The 21,230-nt window shown below is 45.9% G+C and overlaps 1 protein-coding gene across 1 annotated transcript in view; it reads right to left on the minus strand.

Annotated features, from left to right (window-relative positions):
* The window catches only part of TMEM163 (transmembrane protein 163), a 261,536-nt gene extending 240,948 nt beyond the window's left edge, over positions 1-20,588 (minus strand). Inside the window, exons 1-2 of the mRNA XM_025404662.1 lie at positions 20,235-20,588; positions 14,675-14,794 (exon numbers count right to left, since the gene is read on the minus strand). Of these exons, the coding sequence (XP_025260447.1) occupies positions 14,675-14,794; positions 20,235-20,436 (322 nt within the window). The 5' untranslated portion in view covers positions 20,437-20,588. The remainder of the gene's footprint in view (positions 1-14,674; positions 14,795-20,234) is intronic.
* Positions 20,589-21,230: the final 642 nt, after the last annotated feature.

Below are 21,230 nucleotides of genomic sequence, written 5' to 3' on the forward strand. Positions count from 1 at the left end.
TTTTTTTTTTTTTTTTTTGAGATGGAGTTTCACTCTTGTCGCCCAGGCTGGAGTGCAGTGGCATGATCTCAGCTGACTGCAACCTCCATCTCCCGGGTTCAAGTGATTCTCCTGCTTCAGCCTCCCAAGTAGCTGGGATTACAGGTGCCTGCCACCACGCCCAGCTAATTTTTGTATTTTTAGTAGAGACGGGGTTTCACCATGTTGGCCAGGCTGGTCTCGAACTCCTGACCTTTTATGAACATGGTAAATTAAATAATAAACATTCTGATTATACCATCCTAGATTCCGAAAATAAACACATGTGCTGAGCATGTTCATTTATTTATTTATTTTTATATAAACACAATGAGATTTAGTTTGCAAATATCTTATTAAAGACTTTTTGAATCTATATTCATTAGTGATACTGACCTATAAATTCTCTATTGCCTTTGATTTACGTATCACAGTAGTAGTAATCTCAAAATGATATAGGAAGTTTTCCTTCTTTTTCTGTAGAATGGAGTGCATGAGATTGGGATTATCTGACCCCTGAACATATGAAAGCACCCATAAAGCCACTGCTGGCCTGGATCAGAGTTTCTCAACCATGGGCACCACTGACATTTTGAGGCAGATAATTCTTCGCTGTGAGGGGCTGTCCTGTGCACTGTAGGATGTTTAACAGCATTCTTGCCCTCCACCCAGTAGATACCAGTAGCACCTCCATTCCCAGTTGTGACAAACAGAAGTGTCTCTTGACATTTCTGGATGTCTCCAGGAAAGGGAGAGGGTGCAAAGTCACCTCTGATCGTGAACTACTGTCTTGGATTAACATCTTTAATGGTCATAAACCATTCATGGCAAGTTATTCCAGTAAACTATGCACTTCATCCAAGTCTTCAAATTTATGGGCATACAATTGTAAATAATAGTCTCATTTCCTAAATTTTCTCAGATTACTAATTATACTCCTCATTTCACTTCTAATTACCTTTCACTCATTTCTTTTCTTTTTCAATCAATCTTATCAGACTTAAGCCCATTTATTAGTCTTAAAATAAACAGCTTTTAGTTTTGTTGATTTCTTATATCTTTTTATCTTTCATTTATTTGTATTCTTCAATGTATTGTTTCTTTTCTTCTATTTATCTTGCATTTACTGTTTTTGCTGTTTCTTATCTTCTTGTTTTAGACAGTTTTGTTTATCAACTTTCAATTTCTCATTGTAAGCTCTAAATATTGTTTAATATTTAATATAAATTTTATCCTTGAACTATTCAGAAATGTGTTGCTTAATTTCCCAACATGTATTATGATATGTAGAGGTATTTTAGCTATATTTTATTTCAAATTATTATTGTACTGTGGTCAGAGAACATTGTAAAATACACATTCTTAGGAATATGATGAGAATTCTTTTGCATATGATGGAAGCAGTCACCTTTTACAAATATTCTATAATGTGCAAACATCCTTATTGGATGCATGGGTCTACATTGAGCCACTGGATCAGTGTTCTTTAAACCAAAGGGTGACAACTCACTAGTAACACATAAAATGAATTTGGTAGGATGTGACCAGCACTTTTTTTAAATGAAAAAGGATAGAAATCATCAAAGTGAATTTTTTTTCACATTTTAACAACTCTGAAATCAAGTATTAATAGCTCACAGAATGACTAGCATAGCACATAGTTCAATAGCAGCAATTTTTTATTTTCTAGTACAAAAAAATCATGTAGCATATTATAATCAAAAGTGTTGTAGAGTGGCCAGGCGCGGTGGGTCACACCTGTAATCCCAGTACTTTGGAAAGCCAAGGTGGGTGGGCCACCTGAGGTAAGGAGTTCGAGACTAGCCTGGACAACATGGTGAAACACTGTCTCTACTAAAAATACAAAAATTAACCAGGTGTGGTGTCAGGTGACTGTAATCTCATCTACTTGGGAGGCTGAGCCAGGAGAATTGTTTGAACCCGGGAGGCAGAGGTTGCAGTGAGCCGAGATCACGCCACTGCACTCCAGCCTGGGTGACAAGAACAAAACTGTGTCTCAAAAATAAATAAATAAACAAAGTAAAAAATGAAAAGGCAAAACCATTAGTTAAAAAAAAAAAAAAATGGAAGAGACCTCTCCAGGAAACTAGATGAACGCAGATGCATGGTGCGTAGGGACGATCCACGTGGTCTAACCGGCAGTTGGAAGCACAGATCTGGAGCTCAGACGATGTACTAAACATGTTGTTTTGGTCCTCCAAAGTAAATTCAAAACAAATTAAAAAGTTAAATTTAAAAAGGAAAACCATAAAAATTAGAAAGAAATCAGAGTGAATTTTTAAAAAAAGAAAATGGAAAAGGCAACAAAAACAATTTTTAGAAGCTAGAAAGCATATGGGCAAGTGGTAATTGATTTAACAGACTTTAGAAAGCAAACTCCTAACACAGCAGTGTGAAAGCAAAAAGGCAACCCAATTTACACCTCAGGACACCCAATAAAGCAGAAATTGGTAGCACAGTATAATAAAGAGAAGACTGGCAATAGGGAGGTTTGTTCAAAGCCTGTGTAAAAAGGAGTTCTCCAGAATCCCTCCCCAGCCCTGCCCAGAAGGGCAATACCCACTCATCCCCAACTCTCCTATTGGATGATTGGAGGATTTTTCTCTGGAGAAGGTGCAACAGTGTCTTCTTTGAGGAATACCAAACTCAGCCAAAGATGGGGAAACCAAACTCAAAGAGGCTAAATAAAGAATTTCAGGCCGGGCACAGTGACTTGCACCTGTAATCCCCGCACTTTGGGAGGCTGAGGTGGGCATATTACTTGAAGTCAGGAGTTCAGGAGTTCAAGACCAGCCTGGCCAACATGGTGAAACTCCATCTCTACTAAAAATATAAAAATCAGCCAAGCGTGGTGGCGCGTGCCTGTAATCCCAGCTCCTTGGGAGGCTGAGGCAGGAGAATCACTGAAACCCGGGAGGCGGAGGTTGCAGATAGCTGAGATCCGCCACTGCACTCCAGGCTGGGGGACAAGAGCAAAACTCTATCTCAAAAAAAAAAAAAAAAAAAGAATTTCAAACAGAAGACTGAAATCTCCATCCTCATCCCCAACTCAGCTCCCAAAATTCAAGCAGTGAGGAGTTCACCTTCAAAGCAGAGGCTCAGAGAAACCATCTCAGGGAACCCTGGGCAAGCCAGAAAGAAGGATCTGAAAGTTTAAAACTGGAATCCACCAACAAAACAGTCCGACATGTCACCCTACAGCGAACACTGCCCACATGCTAGGAGCTCAGGACAGCCTTTTAATGACCTATTTTTAACAAGAACAAACTATCTAGGACCACACTCATAGGATTCCTCCCCTAACATGAATGATAAATCCAAAGCAACAGGGTAAAGAAGCACCTGGAGGAAGACAATGCAAGAAATGGAAAAGTACTTTTTAACCATCAAAAATATTTTCAGAAAGGTAACTGCTATTAAAAAGCTCCAAGGTAGGGAGCAGTGGCTCACAGCTGTCATCCCAGCAGTTTGGGAGGCTGAAGTGGGCAGATTGCTTGAGCCCAGGACTTCAAGACCAGCCTGGGCAACAAGGCAAAACCACGTCTCTACAAAAAATCCCAAAATTAGCCAGGCGCGGTGGCACGCCCCTGTAGTCCCAGCTACTTAGAAGGCTGACGTGGGAGGATCACCTGAGCCTGGAAGGTCGAGGCTGCAATGAGCTGTGATTGTGCCACTGCACTCCAGCCTGGGTGACAGAGAGCAACCCTGTCCAAAAAATAAAAATAAAAAATAAAAAATAAAAAATTTAATTTTCAAAAAAGATCCACGAAACAAGAGTTGGATAATTTTTTAAAGAAATACACTCAGGGGCCGGGCGCGGTGGCTCAAGCCTGTAATCCCAGCACTTTGGGAGGCCGAGACGGGCGGATCACGAGGTCAGGAGATCGAGACCATCCTGGCAAACACGGTGAAACCCCGTCTCTACTAAAAAAAATACAAAAAACTAGCCGGGCGAGGTGGCGGGCGCCTGTGGTCCCAGCTACTCGGGAGGCTGAGGCAGGAGAACGGCGTAAGCCCGGGAGGCGGAGCTTGCAGTGAGCTGAGATCCGGCCACTGCACTCCAGCCTGGGCGACAGAGCGAGACTCCGTCTCAAAAAAAAAAAAAAAAAAAAGAAATACACTCAGATAATTTTTTTAACTTGATAATGGAAATGAAAAGCTCAATAGAAAGGTAGGAATATAAAGGTGATTAAATTTCCCAGGAAGTAGAACAAAAAAGACAAAGAAATACGAAGTAGGGTGTGTATGGATAAAACAGCCCCCACCACAGCAGGTCCCATGCAAAAGTGTAAGTTTCAGAAGATCTTAGGACTTTCATAGCCACACTACAAATGACAATAAAATGAAGCAAAGTCTTCAGAACTCTTAAGGAACATTATTTCCTACTGAGAATTTTCTATCCAGCTATCAATCCAGTGTCAGGATATACTAAAGACCTTTCAGGCATTACATGGCTTGAAAGCTACACCTCCAGTGCGACCTTACCTAGGGAGCTAGGAGTAGATGTATTCGCCCTAAAAGGGAGTAAACCAGAGAAGAGAAAAACATGGTATCCTGGAAACATGGGTTCCAACAGAAGAGAAAAAATCAAGGAAATCTCAAAAAAGGTTGGGAAGGAAGATTCTGAGCTGCAGCTTTGCACCAGTTGAAATGGGCAACCAGCACCGGTTACAAGAGGTCAGGTGCTCTAAGAGAGGTTTCTTCAAGAAGAAACTGATAGAATTACCTCTGTATCCGAAAATATCACAGAGAAGCTGAGCTTAGAAAAGAAATGCTGAATGAAAGTTTAATAAGAAATAAATTCATAGAAAAGTAAACATAGGAATAAACAAAACAGACATGAAATCCAGAAAAAATAAAAAATTGTGCAAGAAAGAAGTCATCATACTTCACCCTACGGCTCTAGGAGGAGGATTTACATAGTCATAATAATGAAAACCATAACTATGATACAAGGATGGAAATGCAGGAAGTCAGTCTGCTTGCGTGGGGCCAGGAGGATAAAAGAGTAAATTATTTCCTTCCATTTGGGGAAGTTAACAAATAATGCCTAAACTTGAAAAACAAATTAAGAATTAGCATTGGAACCCTGTTATTTACACAAGTAAACACAAGAACTAACTACAAGAGGTGAAGAGGTTGCTGGGAGGACAATGAGGGGGAAATAGAGAGGAGAGAGGGATGGAGAATGGGGGCTGCTGTCATTCTTAACGTTCTTATAACTACATCCATGTTAGAGAGTAAAAAAGAAAAAAAAATTGCAAATGTCTTTATTTGGTTATTCTCCAGCTGCTCTTTTCAGCATTTGTGTATTTGATTCCTTTCTCATTTTCTACTCATATTAAACACACTTATTTTACAGATTTTGTCAGCTACTTCTGTCATCTAGAGTTTCAGGTCTAATCATGCTATCTGTATGACACTCAATCATGGTGGCTCCTCTTCTCGGGAGTTTTCTAGTATTGGATTGTGAGCTCACCTTTGGTGGGGCTGCCTGCATGGGACACCTGCTGGGCCTTAGTCAAAGTTCTTCTGCACCTGCTTCTTTCAGGTGCTCCAGGGGTATTTCCAACCTAGGATCATGTCCATGTTACTATCTCAGCTTGAGGGCCCCCAAGCTAAGTTCAGGGTATACATTCCCAGAATGGATGCCCTGGTGTGTCTCCTAAATTCTCCTCCTGGACCTGGGCACTCATTTCCCCAGCTGCCAGGAATGATGACTGCTGATGGCCGCATCCCTTTCCCAGAACCCCCCTCTGCTGAAGGACGCTGCCTCCCCGTGGTTGTACATGTCCCTGCGGCAGCCCACGCCAAAGACTGGTCTGGCCCCCATGCTTCACCTGGAAGCCATCTCAGCTTCCAGGTCCCTGTGGGACAAGCCTCTAAGGCAAGAACACTGCAGTTCAACCTCCCCTCTGCCAGTCCTGGCTCCCCGCAGGTGTTCTTCCTGACAGCCTCCCTCAGCCCCTCACCCCACAGCCAATAAACCTCCTGGAGGGAAGCTGAGTCTCCGAGTCTATTTCCCAGGGAATCGACCTACAAAAATTCCAAACACAAATGTACATGAGGTCAGTCTCATGGTTCTGAATTCCAGTGAAGGCTCCCCCACGCTCATCCCCTCCTCAGTCCACACAGAAATACACTGACACAGATGAGCTTTTTATTGTCTCTGGGCTGCTGGAGGTGTTTATTCTGGTCCACACTTTCATTGAAGGTAAAGTCCTTTTAAGGAATTTATTACTAGTTTCCTCTATCCGCCTGGTGCTGGCCAAAGCATTTGTTACTGACTAAATTGTGTGTCCTCAAAATTCAAATGTTGAGGCCGGGTGTGGTGGCTCACGCCTGTAACCCTAGCACTTTGGGAGGCTGAGCGGGGGCAGATCACCTGAGGTCAGGAGTTCGAGACCAGCCCGGCCAACATGGCAAAACCCTGGCTCTACTAAAAATACAAAAATTAGCCAGGTTTGGTGGCATGTGCCTGTAATCCCAGCTACTCAGGAGGCTGAGGCAGGAGAATTGCTTGAATCTGGGAGGCAGAGGTTACAGTGAACTGAGATCATGCCACTGCACTCCAGCCTGGGCGACAGAGCAAGACTCCGTCTCAAAAAAAAAAAGAATTCAAACGTTGATGCCCTAACCCCCAGTACCTCAAAATGCAGTTGTACTTGGAGATGGGGTCTTTAAAGAGGTAATTAAGTTAAAGTGAGGTCATTAAGGTGGGCCCTAAACCAATATGCCTGGTGTCCTCATAGTAAGAGGAAATGAGGACACAGACACACACAGAGGGACAACCACGCAAAGGCACAGGGAGAAGACGGTGATCTACGAGCCAACCAGAGAGGCCTCAGAAGAAAGCCAACCCTGCTGACACCTTGATCTTGGACTTCCCACCTTCGCCAGCGGGAAGGAGGCATCGCCGTCAGACATGGGAGAAGGTGGACAGGGAGCAAGAGTTTCCCCTGCTGGGGTTAGGAGCAGGGGTTCCCTCCCTACCTCTGGCTTCCTCTGTCCCTTCTGTTTCTCAATACTTCCGCATCTCAACCCACAGCACAAGGCACTGGGAAGTCACCTCTTATCCAAAAGGAGCTACACCAGAAATTCACCTGACAGAGGCAATTCCTACAGCACCAAATTACAGCCCTGGGATATCCACAGACCAGAAAACCCCTTCTCAACCAACTGCTTCACAAATATGATGGGAAAAAGACTGAGAGGTAAGAGGAAAAACCCTGACAAATGTCCCAAAGGGCCCCTGCCAGCAAGGAGCCAAGCAAGAAGGGACAAGGGACCCTGGGCATGAGATGAGCCCACCTGGGGCTCACCGCCCAGCTACCCTGTGTCACCGCCATGGCTGTGCGACAGGGGCACCTAGTGCTAATGCACCCTGGCCGCGCTTCCAATTAAACGCTGTGTGAAGAAGGCACTGAGAAGGCAGGCAGGGCAGGCAGGCAGCTGCTGAGACCCCTCCCCCACTCCTGCTGGAAACAGCAGCCCACTGTGTGCGGAGACTCAGGGAGATGAGTCCTCCTAACAGCCTCAGGCGAGTCCCTGTCAATAGAAGCCTGGATGCTTCAGTCGGGGGCTGGGGGGATGCTGGGCAGTGCAGTAAGCAGGAGGGGTAAGACAATGAGCTCTTGCATCCCCACCGTTTACAAAGTTGAAGATGCTCTTTTTGTTTCCTTTGTCTGGCATCTCTACCTGCAAATGTACATCCTCAGCCTGCTGCAACCACAGTGCCCAAGCAGGGCAAAACTGACTCCAGTCCAACCAGCGTCTGAGTGTCCACTGTGTTAGCGGCTGAGAACACCGCCTGAAGAAGACGGGCCTGATGTGGAGGAGTGCACATTAGAGCCAAAAGCAATAACAAGATGATTCAAGTATCGTGCATCGAGTTCCCGATCTATGGGTGTCCATGGGGCTATGGGGGAAGGGAGGCATTCCAATCAGCCTGGAAGGCTTCCCAGAAAAGGTGATCTTTCATCTTGATCTTGAGGGATAAGTAAACTTTTGTGCTAGAAAAAGAAGCATGGAGGTCAGGAACCAAAGGCATCTGAGATGAAGGGAAGAGCAGGTACATGGGTTTGGGGCAAGAAACAGGACACAGCCTGTGGTGCCCGCAAGGAGCCTCTGGGGGCTGCAGCCGGCAGTGCATGGGGATGGGAGGAGGTGAAGCCAGCCAGGAAGAAGGGGACAAGATCATGAGGGACCTCATGGTAAGCAAAGTGGCCTGTCTGAAATACGCTTCCGCACTCCATGTGCTGTCTGAGCTCACAGCACAGAGGGTGACAGGTACAGAATCCCTGATCACGTGGCTACAGGGTATGAAGGCAGAATGTAGAGGGAAGGAGAGTTGTCAGGGCAAGGTTCCCAAACCGCTGGTCTGCCTGTTCCTCCCTCCTGGTCTCCACCTCTCAGAAGCAGCCTCCGGGTTTATCGTCCCGAGCACACCCACGGGGAGCACACTATCCCTCAGAACACCGCCAGGATGTGGCTCTCAAACTTCCTGCCCACATCCCCCGGCCCCTGCACCATTGCTTGCTTCAGCGGCGGCAGCCGGACGCTTGGCAGGAAAATATTCCTGCAGATTCTCCACAATCGTTCCACCTCATACGAGGAGGTGGACACAGGAGCTTGTCAAGAGGCCCGGGGCTGCGAAAAGTCCAGCAAGGATTAGATGCCACATCTGACATGAGGAGCGGCCAGAAGTGTATGCAGGCAGCATGCCCGGGCCTGGACATGCATAGAAAATGTCTTGAAGAGCAGTTAAGACACTGGTAACAAAGGTTGCCGGCAGGAGAGAGAGACTTTAGGACAGGACAGAGATTTGGACTGTGCTCCTTTGGTCTCAGGAATTTTTATCTTGTGTACATTCTGCTTTTTTCAGTAAAATAAATACATGACCAGCAAACTACACAAAGGATCATTCCACACGCAGAATGTCGGCTGCACGGTTAAGGTCTTGGGGCACGGAAGTATTTCAGGAGTAGGGGAAACAGGCGAGTTTAGGGACACGGGCAGAAGCGACAAGGGCTTCACAGCCTTCGTGCATGGAGGAGGGCACAAAGGGAAGAACTGTGATGAAGGAAACGGGCAGTGTCATGGATAAAACTGCTCTGCGGGAACGGGTGCCTGCAGTTGGTAAGGCCTCTTTGGGGAGGGGAGTTGTCAGTGAGGAGGCTGTCCTGTGAGATCCGTGAGATGGGCTGCCCAAAGGACGTGGGCTCCAGTCCCAAGGAGAAGAAGTTTGAGGAAAAAAAGGGGGGCAAAAGTCAGGGCAGACCAGACCTTTTTTGTTTGTTTGTTTGTTGAGACAGAGTCTCCCAGGCTGGAGTGCAATGGTGTGATCTCAGCTCACTGCAATGCTGCCTCCCCTGTTCAGGTGATTCTCCTACTTCAGCCTCCCGAGTAGCTGGGATTACAGGCACGCACCACCACACCTGGCAAATTTTTGTATTTTTAGTAGAGACAGGATCTCACCATGGCTGATCTCATGGTGTGGCCAGGCTGGTCTCAAACTCCTGACCTCAAATGATCCACCCGCCTCAGCCTCCCAAAGTGCTGGGATTACAGGCATGAGCCACTGTGCCTGGCCAAGGCCAGACCTTTAAGGCCACTGCAACTACGTCCGTGTTACTCTCAGCACACCAGAAAGTGCCTGAAGAGTCTTATGTCTTTTCCGTCTCCCAGTGTGTCTGTCAGTTGAGAGAACACCTAAGAAAGTTCTCAAACATTTTTTGCTGAGTTTACAGAAGAATCATGCAATTTCATTTTATCTCTCAACTATTAGTCTCATAATTTAGAAAGAATAAAAATACATATCTTACCATTTTTAAGGGTTAAGAGTTTACATTAAAATGAAATAAATTATTTTAAAATATCCACATCTAAAAAGAAAATCACTCCTTTCCAAGGTGTTTTTCTAGTTCTTAAATCTACAGCTGCACCTTATTTATTTGTTTGTTTATTTATTTATTTATTTATTTATTTATTTACTTTGTGACAGAGTCTTGCTCTGTCGCTCAGGCTGGAGTGCAGTGGCATGATCCTTGCTCACTGCAACCTCCGTCTCCTGGGTTCAAGCGATTCTCCTGCCTCAGCCTCCCGAGTAGCTGGGACTACAGGCACACACCACCACACCAGGCTAATTTTTGTATTTTCTTTTTAGTAGAGACAGGGTTTCACCATATTGGCCAGACTGCTCTCAAACTCCTGACCTCATGATCTGCCCGCCCCGGCCTCCCAAAGTGCTGGGATTACAGATATGAGCCACTGCTCCCACTCAGCTGCACCTAGTTTTTGAGTGAGCTTTTTCTGAGAAGATCAGGGTTTGGAGTACTTCTTTAATGGAGCTGTGTATCTTAGGAAAGGTTTTCCCCTGAGAATGTTTCAAATATGCCTTCGTTTCCCACAGAACATGCATTGAGTGCCTAAAAATTAACTTGCACTCAAACCTGATAAACAGAGTCAGAATGCATTTTCCTAAATCACTGTGACAAAGATATCAATGATGTCAAAACCCTGAGTTTTGAAACAGAACTTCTGTTCTCTTTCTAGCTTCATTATTAGAACAGACTTTTTTTCACATTTGTTCATAACAGGATTGCCATTTTCCATGCTGCCTACCGATTATAAACAGAATGAATTTTAAAACCAAACTAGAGCTCTCTCTGAAATAGTCAAGATGTATTACCATCTGGTTTTATATCAGCATTTGAACAGATCCAAAATCACTACAGTACCAAGTATCATCAAAAATAGTTCCCATTAAAAAATAGTTCATGTCCCTCTCAAAGCATACTCAAGGCACAAACTTCGAAAGTCCACCTAATTTTTCAAACTATCCTAGACATGTGAATGCCAACCATAATTACATATGTGATTTATAACAAATAACTCAGTAATACTGACGTAAGCTAGTTTTATCATCAGATCTTTTAGAAACTACTAACTTGAGAAGACATGGTATATTGATTACCTGGAAGCGTATAGGAGATGAAGGGTAACAATCTTTAACTTGTAAACCACAAATAAAATTTTAAGGCTCCCCAGCCATCTGAATGGACCTCTCTTCTCAGCCAAGGGTACTCCAAAGTTAACCTGAAAACCTGTTTCCAGCCGTGATGGGAAAGGGGACTCAGAGGACACTCACTGTACCCGCCTCCCTTCTGGAATTCAGGAAAAGCTGACCAGCATTAGCATCAATGCAGATATTAAGTCTGATAAGAAACATTTACAGTCTGTTTTCTCTGAAGTCTGCTATCTGGAGGCTTCATCTGCATGATAAAACTTTGGTCTCCATAATCCCTTATCAGAATCCAGAGATTCATTTTTATTGACTCCAGGTGTTTAGATAATAACTTAAGTCTTTCAACCAATTGCCAAACAGAACATTTTTTAATCTACCTATAACCTGGAAGTCATCCACTTCCAGTTGTCCCAACTTTCCAGATCAAATCAGTATACATCTTACAAACATTCATTGATATATCATGTCTCCCTAAAGAGTATCAAAGCAAGCTGCACCCCAACCACCTCAGACACATGTTTTCAGACCTCCTGAGACTGTGTCACAAGCGCGTCCTTAACCTAGGCAAAATAAACTTTCTTAACTGATTGAGACCTGTCTCAGAGACTTTCAGGTTCACAACCTACAAGGTACATGTCAGGTAAAAATACGAATCTTTCCAGTTGACCGAGAAAAAGAGGTGTGCCCCCCAACTTGTATCTACCCTCCTCATTTCCAAACTCCAAAGAGCCCACAGCATTTCTTCAGAAGATACTCAGCTAAAAATCAGTAACCATGATTAAATAAATAGAAAATGGCAGCTAAGGAGGTGAAGACAGGAACTCCAGCTGACCCCAGGAGATGTGACTCCAAGACAACTCCCTTAGCAAGAGAATGGCCATAGGATGACCCGATTACCCCCCAAAATTGTAATTGTTTATAAAATATATGAGATGTCGGCCTTGTATGTAAATCTTCAGGTAGAATTTATCATTTTCCAAGAAATATTGTCCTTCCACCTAACTAAAAAAAAAAAAAAAGTTTTAAAAAACCTCTCAGTTCATTTATTTGTCTTGAGTTCTGATTCCATGCAAGGATGGATGATCTTCCTGCCCCAAATTTTTCACCATCCAACAGTAGCAAGAAGCCACGTCCATAAACACAGTCGCTTTCTCTTCATCATGATTAACACTCCCGCCAACACACGTACACACACACAACACACATGCACACATGCACACACTCCAAAACTTCTCCGCCACACCAAAGCATCATATACAGTAATTCTACAGCAATCCTCTTAAAAATACCAATTGATTCAATTCAGCCATTTCACTGGTTTGGACAGAGGTGCAGGAAGTCAGAGCACTGCGTTTCATCCATCTCTGTTAACTACCTCCTTCCTTGAAGAGTACGACTGGAAGTTTTTGTGACACTTTACAAAAATCTTTATTGCCATTTTTGAAATGTTCCCTTTTCTTTAGACACTAATTTAAACATAACTTCGAAAGTCAGTTTATATTGCTTAATCTCTATTTATTTCCATTCAAACCTAGGAAAAGAATTTCACAAAAGTCTGGCACCATATAAATGATGCTTTGGAAGAGATTTTAAATACTGCATATTAGAAATACATTTAGGAAACTAAATAGTAAAATCAACAACCCTAACAACACAATCAGAGACCACATCAAGGGTTTAAAAATGAAACACAAACACACACACAAACACTAAAGCTACTCTATAGTTAAAGTGGAGGAAAATACAATTCACCTTCTACATTTTTTGGTTTGACTAAACCAGAACAAACTGTAAGTAACGTGAGAACAAATTGAATGTACTATAGCTAACACAAATCATGATATTATATGCCAATACCAACATTTTATTGGCTAGAAGTTAGAGGATTTAAATTAAATACTTGCTGCAAAGAAGGTGTAAAATCATTTTTAAAAGAAAAAGAAAGAGAAGCCCTTCCCACAAAGCAACCTTCTAGTTCTGTATGCACTATGCAACTGTCTTTCTTTATGAAAGGAAATGAACAACGGTTTTAAGATAACCCAACTGATCAGGTGTAACATGTGAAATCAAAATTTCCTCATAATTTTTGTCTATGATGAGACTTAAGTACAGCAAATGTAATATCACTCTCCTAGAAGAAAGACTTGCCCAATATTTCTTCACATTCAGTCTTCATTCAAACACCCACGTGATAAATCAAAACAGCTTTATCAGGCACATGGACACGTCTGAGTTACTATTATTCTGTTTGTAAATCGCCTCCCTTCATTCCTTTCCTTTTTCTTTACATATGCAAATTATGGTGTCTGATCCAAAGTCCTCCACCAGCCACCGCAACCAAATTATCCCTTAGGGACATCAATCCAGCTTGTTATTCTTGTTTCAGCTTTTAAAAAGTGGGGGCAAGGGGAAGGAGTAGCTATTTTCAGGAATCAGAATTCCCCTTCATTAGATTTCTGGCTCACTGGTAAAAAATGTTGATACTCAGGAATGCATTGCCCTCCACTTCTAAATGTTTGGCTGTTTTAGAGCCAAGATATGGTACAGTCTTTCCAATATAAATTGCTTCAAGTAATATATGCCTAGTTTTGCAGGGAGCATTTGGTCAAATTGTAATACTCCCTCTTGGGAGCCAACCCCAACTTCCAGCAGCAGATCTAACCTTGCAGAATAGAATTTTCAGCAACACGCACACATAGCTTGTCTTCTAGCAGACATGGGTTTTTTTTCTCCTAATCTGAGGGTTGTCACAGGAGACACCTTGTGTGATGCCTATCACTGAGAAAATAGATCTTTCTGTTAGGTAAGAAATTCGTCACAAAATGCAGTCTTTTCCCTAGCATCAAAACACACACACACACACACACACACACACACACACACAAAAACCACTCGGGTTTCTACCAAGGTTGAGCTGTAACTGACACTGCTTAGGCTTGTGAGTCACTGCACAATTCATAAGAATAAATAGCACATGTACATTTCCATAGGCTGCAAAATGTTAGTCGAGAAAACACATGCCATCGGCCTTCCTAACCCCCAAACAGGATTATCTGGCAGAAACTCTTCCACTTCCTTAGTTTTTCTTAATTGCAATACATGGTTTTGTTTCCATGGCCACCGAAAACTTGAGAGAAGACCCTCCCATTACCCTTTCACTAAAATGTGCATAGGATTTTCCTCCAAGCCTTACACAGATACGATCAGGGAAAAGGAGAGGGCTCACTGCAATATTGCACCCATCTTCTTGCATTAGGCTCAAAATAAGAATCTTAAGGATATATATGTGTCATGTGTCAGCCCAAGCTGAAGGCATCCAGCAAGAGTATTTTCACTATTCAGCTAGCAGCCAGCATCTACTTCCGCAAGCCTGCATACTGATGAGAGCCAAGGCTCCCAGTCACTCTCCACCTCATCTTCTTACCAGTCTTTCCTCTGCAGAGGAGACAAGCTATTTTACTAATTTATAAGTCCTCTGACTATCCAACCATCTAAAAAAATTTACTCATCAATAATAGTCAACTAAAAGCAAAAGCACATCCCACAGGAATTAGAGAATAAAACAGGCAACAGCAGCACATATTGGCCGACGAGACCCTTGATACTCACTAAAGGCAGCCACCGCGAGGGCCAGGGTGACAATGATGGAGAACCAGGACACCCACAATGCCTTCTTCCTGTAGTTCTGGGCTTCGTGAGGTTTCAGGCGGGTGCTGCTTTCTAGTAAGCCTGACAAAAACAAGGAGAAAGGGAAGTTAGACATTTCCTTACTAAGAAACCCACAGCGAAAGCTGCAATTTCTTACCCAAAGATTGCAAACTAACAGCCCGTGGGCCAAGATGTGTTTTATTTGGCCCACACTGTGTTTTAACAATTAGAAGATTTCACATGAAAATCAAGCTTTCTGGCACCCCTTGAAAAATCACAGGCTCTGACAATATGGGCCGCATATTTCTGCAGGGTAAGAGCAGCTGTCCTCTTTCGAAGATCTCCACAGACCCCACCACTCCTTAACATATCACACCAGGCCACTCCTTTGGCCCTGTGTTAAGTTGCTTGGCCTCAGGTAGATGCTGTTCCTGCCCACAAGGCCCTTCTGTTAGGAAAACAGCACAAACCACCCACATTCAGCGGGTCTTCAGGCTCCTCAGCTGTGAGCACTGATTTGCATTGATTCACCAGCACAGTCCCAACTGGTGGACTGGGTTTTGCCCAAAGCAAAGAGTCAGTCTACAAATGACCTCACTGCTCCCCCAACAATCAGCAGGAGAAGAACCATTTCTCTTTAACCACATCCAGCAAGAGCCTCCAGGCCCAAATTTTAAGCCAAGTCTCCTTCCCTCCTTTTTCTGTTCTATAGTATACACATCCTTTTTAGCAAGCACATGTCAAAAAATTCTCAGAATATTAAAGTGGGGCAAACCTACTAAAACTAGAGGTAGCTTCCGAGGTAGGCCATGTATAAGACAAGTTTTATTTTTATCTCCTACGCTTTCAACATGGAGAGTCCTCGACAACAGAAATTCATGACAATTCCCAGGCAATGCCCACAACTGCCTGGGGTCAAAGACTAAAATGTCTTCAGAATGATCTTGATTTATATGTTTATCCTTCTCCTTTGACTATAGATCATATACAGCATCTCTTAGTTGCACAGAGCACCAGATTTTCAGCCATGCATTTACATAAACAGGAGCTTATTACACCATCTCTGATGAAACAACCCACAACACAACTTTCAGAGGTTGAGCAGCCTCATCAGAGCAGCTCCAAAGAATGAACAAATTGGTAATGAAAGCTCAGGTGCCAATTTGTAAAATATCACACAGTGTGAGACATACCACACCTACGCATCACGTAGAAGACACCATCTCATTCATCCAACTGGGTACCACAGTAAGCCTCTGGTTGCCAAAAACTGCATCCTGACCAAAAGTTAAAACCAGGACCCTGCTAAAGCTTTTCAGTTCCATTTATAACCCAGACTCAAGCATCGCTGAACAAGTCCTGAGCGAAACAAGCCAGAATGTCAAGAAGGTTGGTGAGTGAGCCCAGCTCACAGCCTAGAGATTTTTAAATAATTGAAACCTACAGGCTTACATAGAATCAAAGGTAGATGAAATGCAAATGTGAGGCATAAACGCCATCACCATCCTCTCTCTGGAAATCTCCCCAAACCTTCCTTCGTGAGTGGACTTGGATGGAAAAGATAAATACCTTCTCTCTTGTCAAATTCTGCCCAGGTACAAGGAATTTAAATAAAAATATAGCAGGCCCCTTTGTCTATATCTTCCTTGGCTGCCAAAAACCACCCCTATTCCAGTTTTCAACTGTACAATCACCAGTTATAGCCCTATCCTAGAACAAGCAGATTCCATGCACCCTTAATAATTTATGTCCCTTTTCCCAAATGATATAAAAATATTCCTTTCATCATGGCCAATTGATTTTCAGGAGAAGTGAAGTTATAACATTTAGGTACTGCCTCAAATAAGCAGTTTGTTTGCTAGGTATTTCGACAGCAACAATCTCCAGATTGTCATGCACTGAGGTAAAAACAAGGTTCCTTTGAGAACTAGATTTCATGTGCTAAGAGGAATGACAATCATGCCCATTTTCTCTTCAGCCACATAACATTTATTTTTCCATCCCAAGTCAGCTAGTTTCAATAATATAACTGGTCCTGACCACGCATGCGGACCAATCTACATGCTTCACCCACCAGTGAAACAGCAGCCCCCTGGAGGAGTTTCAGATGACAGCCCAGGACAGCTGGACTGTCCCACTAAGGTGACATTTGGGACTTCTTGGCATTAGAACCAGTACTTCTTCCCCAGATCTGAGCCTGTGTGTGCCTCCTCCGTGAGATTTTTAAAATTAAAAAATAAAATGGAATAAGTACAATGGGAAGACTGTCCAAAAATGGAAGGACTTTCCCATTTCTATTCAACCTTTTCTTATTTTCTGCTGACTTTCCTTTCTCAAAATATAGCCAATCCTAAGAATGGAAAACTGTACTCCTCAAGGGGAAGTGGCGTATGATGATGTATAAAGACTCAGTTCCTAGTGAACGTTTCATACACAGGTACCTCCACACATGTTGGATGCAGGCACACTCACAAGTCACAAAGATGTAGCGAGAATTCCTAATGTTTTCAGGAAGCTGTGCTTTAAAGCTGGAAGAAAGGCAGCCTGAAGAGACAGGACAGCCTAGAGAAGCTACGACAGGCCTCAGATTTGCAGGCAGGGCTGGATCATCCCTACCCATAGTTGGCCCCCATATTTGAATTTCTAAACTCACTCAAATTTCACATATTTGCAATTTTGGCCTGGGAATACTAAGCATAGTACTAATGAGGGACTGATCCTTTATTTATTTTGGAGAGGGGAAAGGTACAAATACATTTGGAGAGGCTGAAGCCATCAGTTATTTCTACACTAGTATGCATTAGTTCCAATTCCTTTCTCCTAAGTTTGTCAAGCTTGAACTCTCTGAAGAAAGGGAAATTTTTGTTAGATGGGGAAGTAGTGGGAAATGCTCACACATATAATTATCTAAGGCTAAGCTGGGCCCTAAGGTTATGGACAGAATGATGGGAAAATACTTGTGGGGAGAAGAATAGGTATTCAAGGGGGATGGGAAGAATGATTAAGATAAACCTGGCCTAATTTTTGTGTTTAGTCCCTAAAGGTCTTAGGCCACAGAGCTCTTGCTCCTTGAACTTTAAGCTCAACCAGACGGCACTGCAGTTACTGACGTTCCAAGCTAGCTAGGTTTCTGAGAACCAGCCTACATTGCTTGTAAGGGGTGAATGCCTCCAAAGTCTCAAAACACTAGATTTTAAAGCAAACCTTTGCAGAGAGTTAGCCGTGGTCTGGAACCACATCCTGATAGCTCCAAAGGGAGTTAGGACAAAAGAGAATGCCAAATACAGGTGCAGATCCGAGGTACCCCTCAACCCCTCTACAGACAGCCTATAGGTATTTAGGCCTGAAAGAAAGCAAGCCAAGCAGGATGCAGAGACACACAGCAGGCAAGTGCTGAGGCTTCCACCTCCCCAGTTCCTCTCACCAGCAGGAAAGAGGTAGCTGCACTCAACCCATTCCCAAAGGATATAAAAATCAATATTGGAAAAATGCAGCCCCATAAGAAAAAAAAAATAACACAAAAAACAAACACAAAATCCCACAATAAACCCCCCCAGGTAACGTTCTGGTTTACTTAACAAAAATCACTTATTCACCGCATACTGGTTGCCATCAGGAAGAGGTCAAACAAAAGAATGTCACATTGACGTTCAGCTCTCAATGCCACACAGCACCGGGTTCTTTGGGGAATAGGGTTCCTCCTAACAGAGAGGCTGTGTGTGATATGCCACGCTCTCAAACAGTGACAGTTTACAAACAGTCAATGCTTTCATGCTATCACATAATGGAAAATGAAATTCCGTTGACCAGAGAAAAATAACCTTAAGAATGAATTCAGAAGGGCTTTTCACACTTGAACATGAACTACAAAATGATGCTAAATATGAACTCACCCTAGCACTGTTTTCCCTCCTATTATTTTGTGGGGTAGGGAGAAACAGGCCAGCTCTTACAGATGACCTGCAATGCTACAAAAATAAGCTCAACCCAGGCTTCTGTCTTTCTTCAATATGGAATTTTTAAATCCTACAGTATTAGCTGGAGAGGGGCAAAGGTAATGAACACACCCTATAATAAAAGTGAGAGGTTTTGCTCCGTGCTCGTGATGTCCCCTGTCCTCACCTCTTAAATGGAATCTAGTTCTGTGAGAACAGGGGGAGAAACTGCAACAGAGGTGCAGAATTCGTTGCCACTGGAGCAGCTCCAGTTCTCGCTGAGCATCTAGGCGGATTCTCTGGGAACTGCCGTTTCCATGTCATTTTATTTCACATGCTACAGTTTAGAATTTCTAAGGAGAAAGAGATCGTGCATCCGAACACTAAACCGGAATAAAAATGTACAGGAGATACTAAGAATAGGACAAAAACCTGCTAAGTCTAAAATATATAAACCCGCCACAGCCAACAAAATAAGGCTTCCAAGAAAAGGGGGTGGAGGTGCAAAGAGCCGGCTTCCCCTGAAGGGCCTGGCTGCAAGAATCCCGCTTTGGCCACTAAGCGGTTTTAGCAGAACCACAGATTCGTTCTGAGGGGGACAATTTGGATTCGGATTCAGCAAGAAGCAGAAAAGGTGCAGACGCGTCCAAGAACAGGGCTCCCTCTGCAAAGAATCCAAGCCCAAAGGAAACGCGGAAGGGATGGAGGAGAGAGACGCGGGAATGAGCAGGGAGTCTCTCCCGTCCTACGCTGGCGACTCAAGGGGGCATCGGCAGTCGGTGGGAGGCAGAGTGTGGTCTCCCAGCAGAGGCACGTGTGCGGACCTCCAGGCCAGTGTCAGTGGAGGGGGGCTCTGAAGGGTCTGCAGACGCGCCCTCCGGAACCATCAGGTTTCAGTGGCATCTATCCAGATGAGGTTGGTGGCCCAAATCCAAATGTCCCATTCCTCTGCCCCATCATCAGACGACGGGGCAGGGACCCACCGTGACCCGGGTCCGCAGTGAGAGTCGGGGACCGCCCGAGACCAGAGGCCGCCCGAGTCTCGGCTCACTCCCCTCCTTGCGCCCTTCGCCGGGGCGGGCAGCCGGGCGGTCGCCGAGAGACATCTCGCGGCTACACCCGCAAGGGACTTCCCGCAGGGAAGTTCTCCCAGGCAGCCGGCGGGGCCGCAGGGGACTACGTACGGAAAGGAGGATGCAACGAGCCCGGGTCCCTCCGAGCTGAGTAGGGCCCGCAGTGGCCCAGGAGCGCTCGGTTCCGAACGCAAAAAAATGCCTCCCGCAAACTTTTCCCGTGGGCGCCGGAGGGCCTGGAGCTGGCGGAGAGCAGGGCGCGAGTCCAGACGGGGTCGGCCTGAAGGCAGCCGGCGTCTGGGCTTCGAGGGAAGGAACCGCAGCCGAGGCGGTGCCGGCCGCAGAAGGTGGGGCTGCCGCTCTCGGCTCGCGGCGCTCTAGCCGGGAAGTCAGGGCTCCGTGCCCCCGCGCGCTCCGAGCCCCGCGCCCGGCCCAGCGCAGCCCGCGAGTGGGGAGAGGCGGGCCCCGAGCAGCCGCCCCCGTCGCCGGCCGGGCCGGCCGGCGCGCGCTCACCTCGGTCCTCCAGCCCGTCGCTGAACTGGCCGCTCTCGCTGATCCGCACCTGCCGCTCCTCCTCCAGCTGGGGCTGCTCGCGCGCCGGGGAGCTCAGCGGGGCCGGGCCGGGGGCGGCGGCCGGGGGCGCGTGGCCCCGGGGCGGCGGCGGGACGGCGGGCCCCTGGGAGCTGCGGCGCTGGATGCCCGCGGCCGGCTGCATGGCGCGGGGCTGCGGATCCCGGCGGCGGCGACGACGAGCGCGGCGGGTACTCGAGTCAGAAGTGCGAGGCGCCGCGGCTCCGGCGGGCGCAGGAGCGGACGGACCGGCCGCGTGGACAGCGAGGGAGGGCTGGCGGGCGCCGCGGAGTGGAGGTGCACGGGCGGGGGCGGGGACGAGCGGAGAGCCGCGCGGCTCCGCGGCCGGTGGCGGAGGCTGGGGCCGCGTTGTCGCCGCCGCGCTCCGCCCCTGGGGGCAGGTGCGGGCGGCAGGGACCCGCCCCGAGGCCCGGGCGCGGGAGCCGGCGCACCGAGGCGGACGAGAGGGAGGCACCCAGCGTGGGGACCCACAGCGGGCCCCGGCAGAGCTCGGCTAGGGCGTAGCGGGGACCTGCCCCATCTGCGCCGCGGGATGGTGCCCAGAGGAGACCCCTCTCACTGGATTCCTCTGCGGTCCGCGAAGCCCGCGGCCGCGCGTGGGTTGCAGACAGCGCCCCTAATTTGGCATCTTTCTCTTCTGGAGCTGCACAGGCTTCAGAGGCTGTACAGGGTCTTCGCCTGGGCCGCCATTCTCACTACTCATCCAGGGAAAAAGGGTTCATCTGTCCCCAAGCCCGTCGCTCTCCGTCCTTCTAGGAGCTTTAACACTCCTCCCAGTTTCTACCTGGAGCGCCCATTTAGCCAAGGATGGGTTATCTTTAGGACAGCGGGCGCTCTAGAAGATGCTTGAACTCCGAGGCTTCCCCATTTTGAGTCTTCCTGGGCATTTGTCCCATACAGTTCGCTCCCCTCTGCTCA

This window comes from Theropithecus gelada, chromosome 12 (assembly GCF_003255815.1).
Source record: "Theropithecus gelada isolate Dixy chromosome 12, Tgel_1.0, whole genome shotgun sequence".
Lineage (NCBI taxonomy): Eukaryota > Metazoa > Chordata > Mammalia > Primates > Cercopithecidae > Theropithecus > Theropithecus gelada.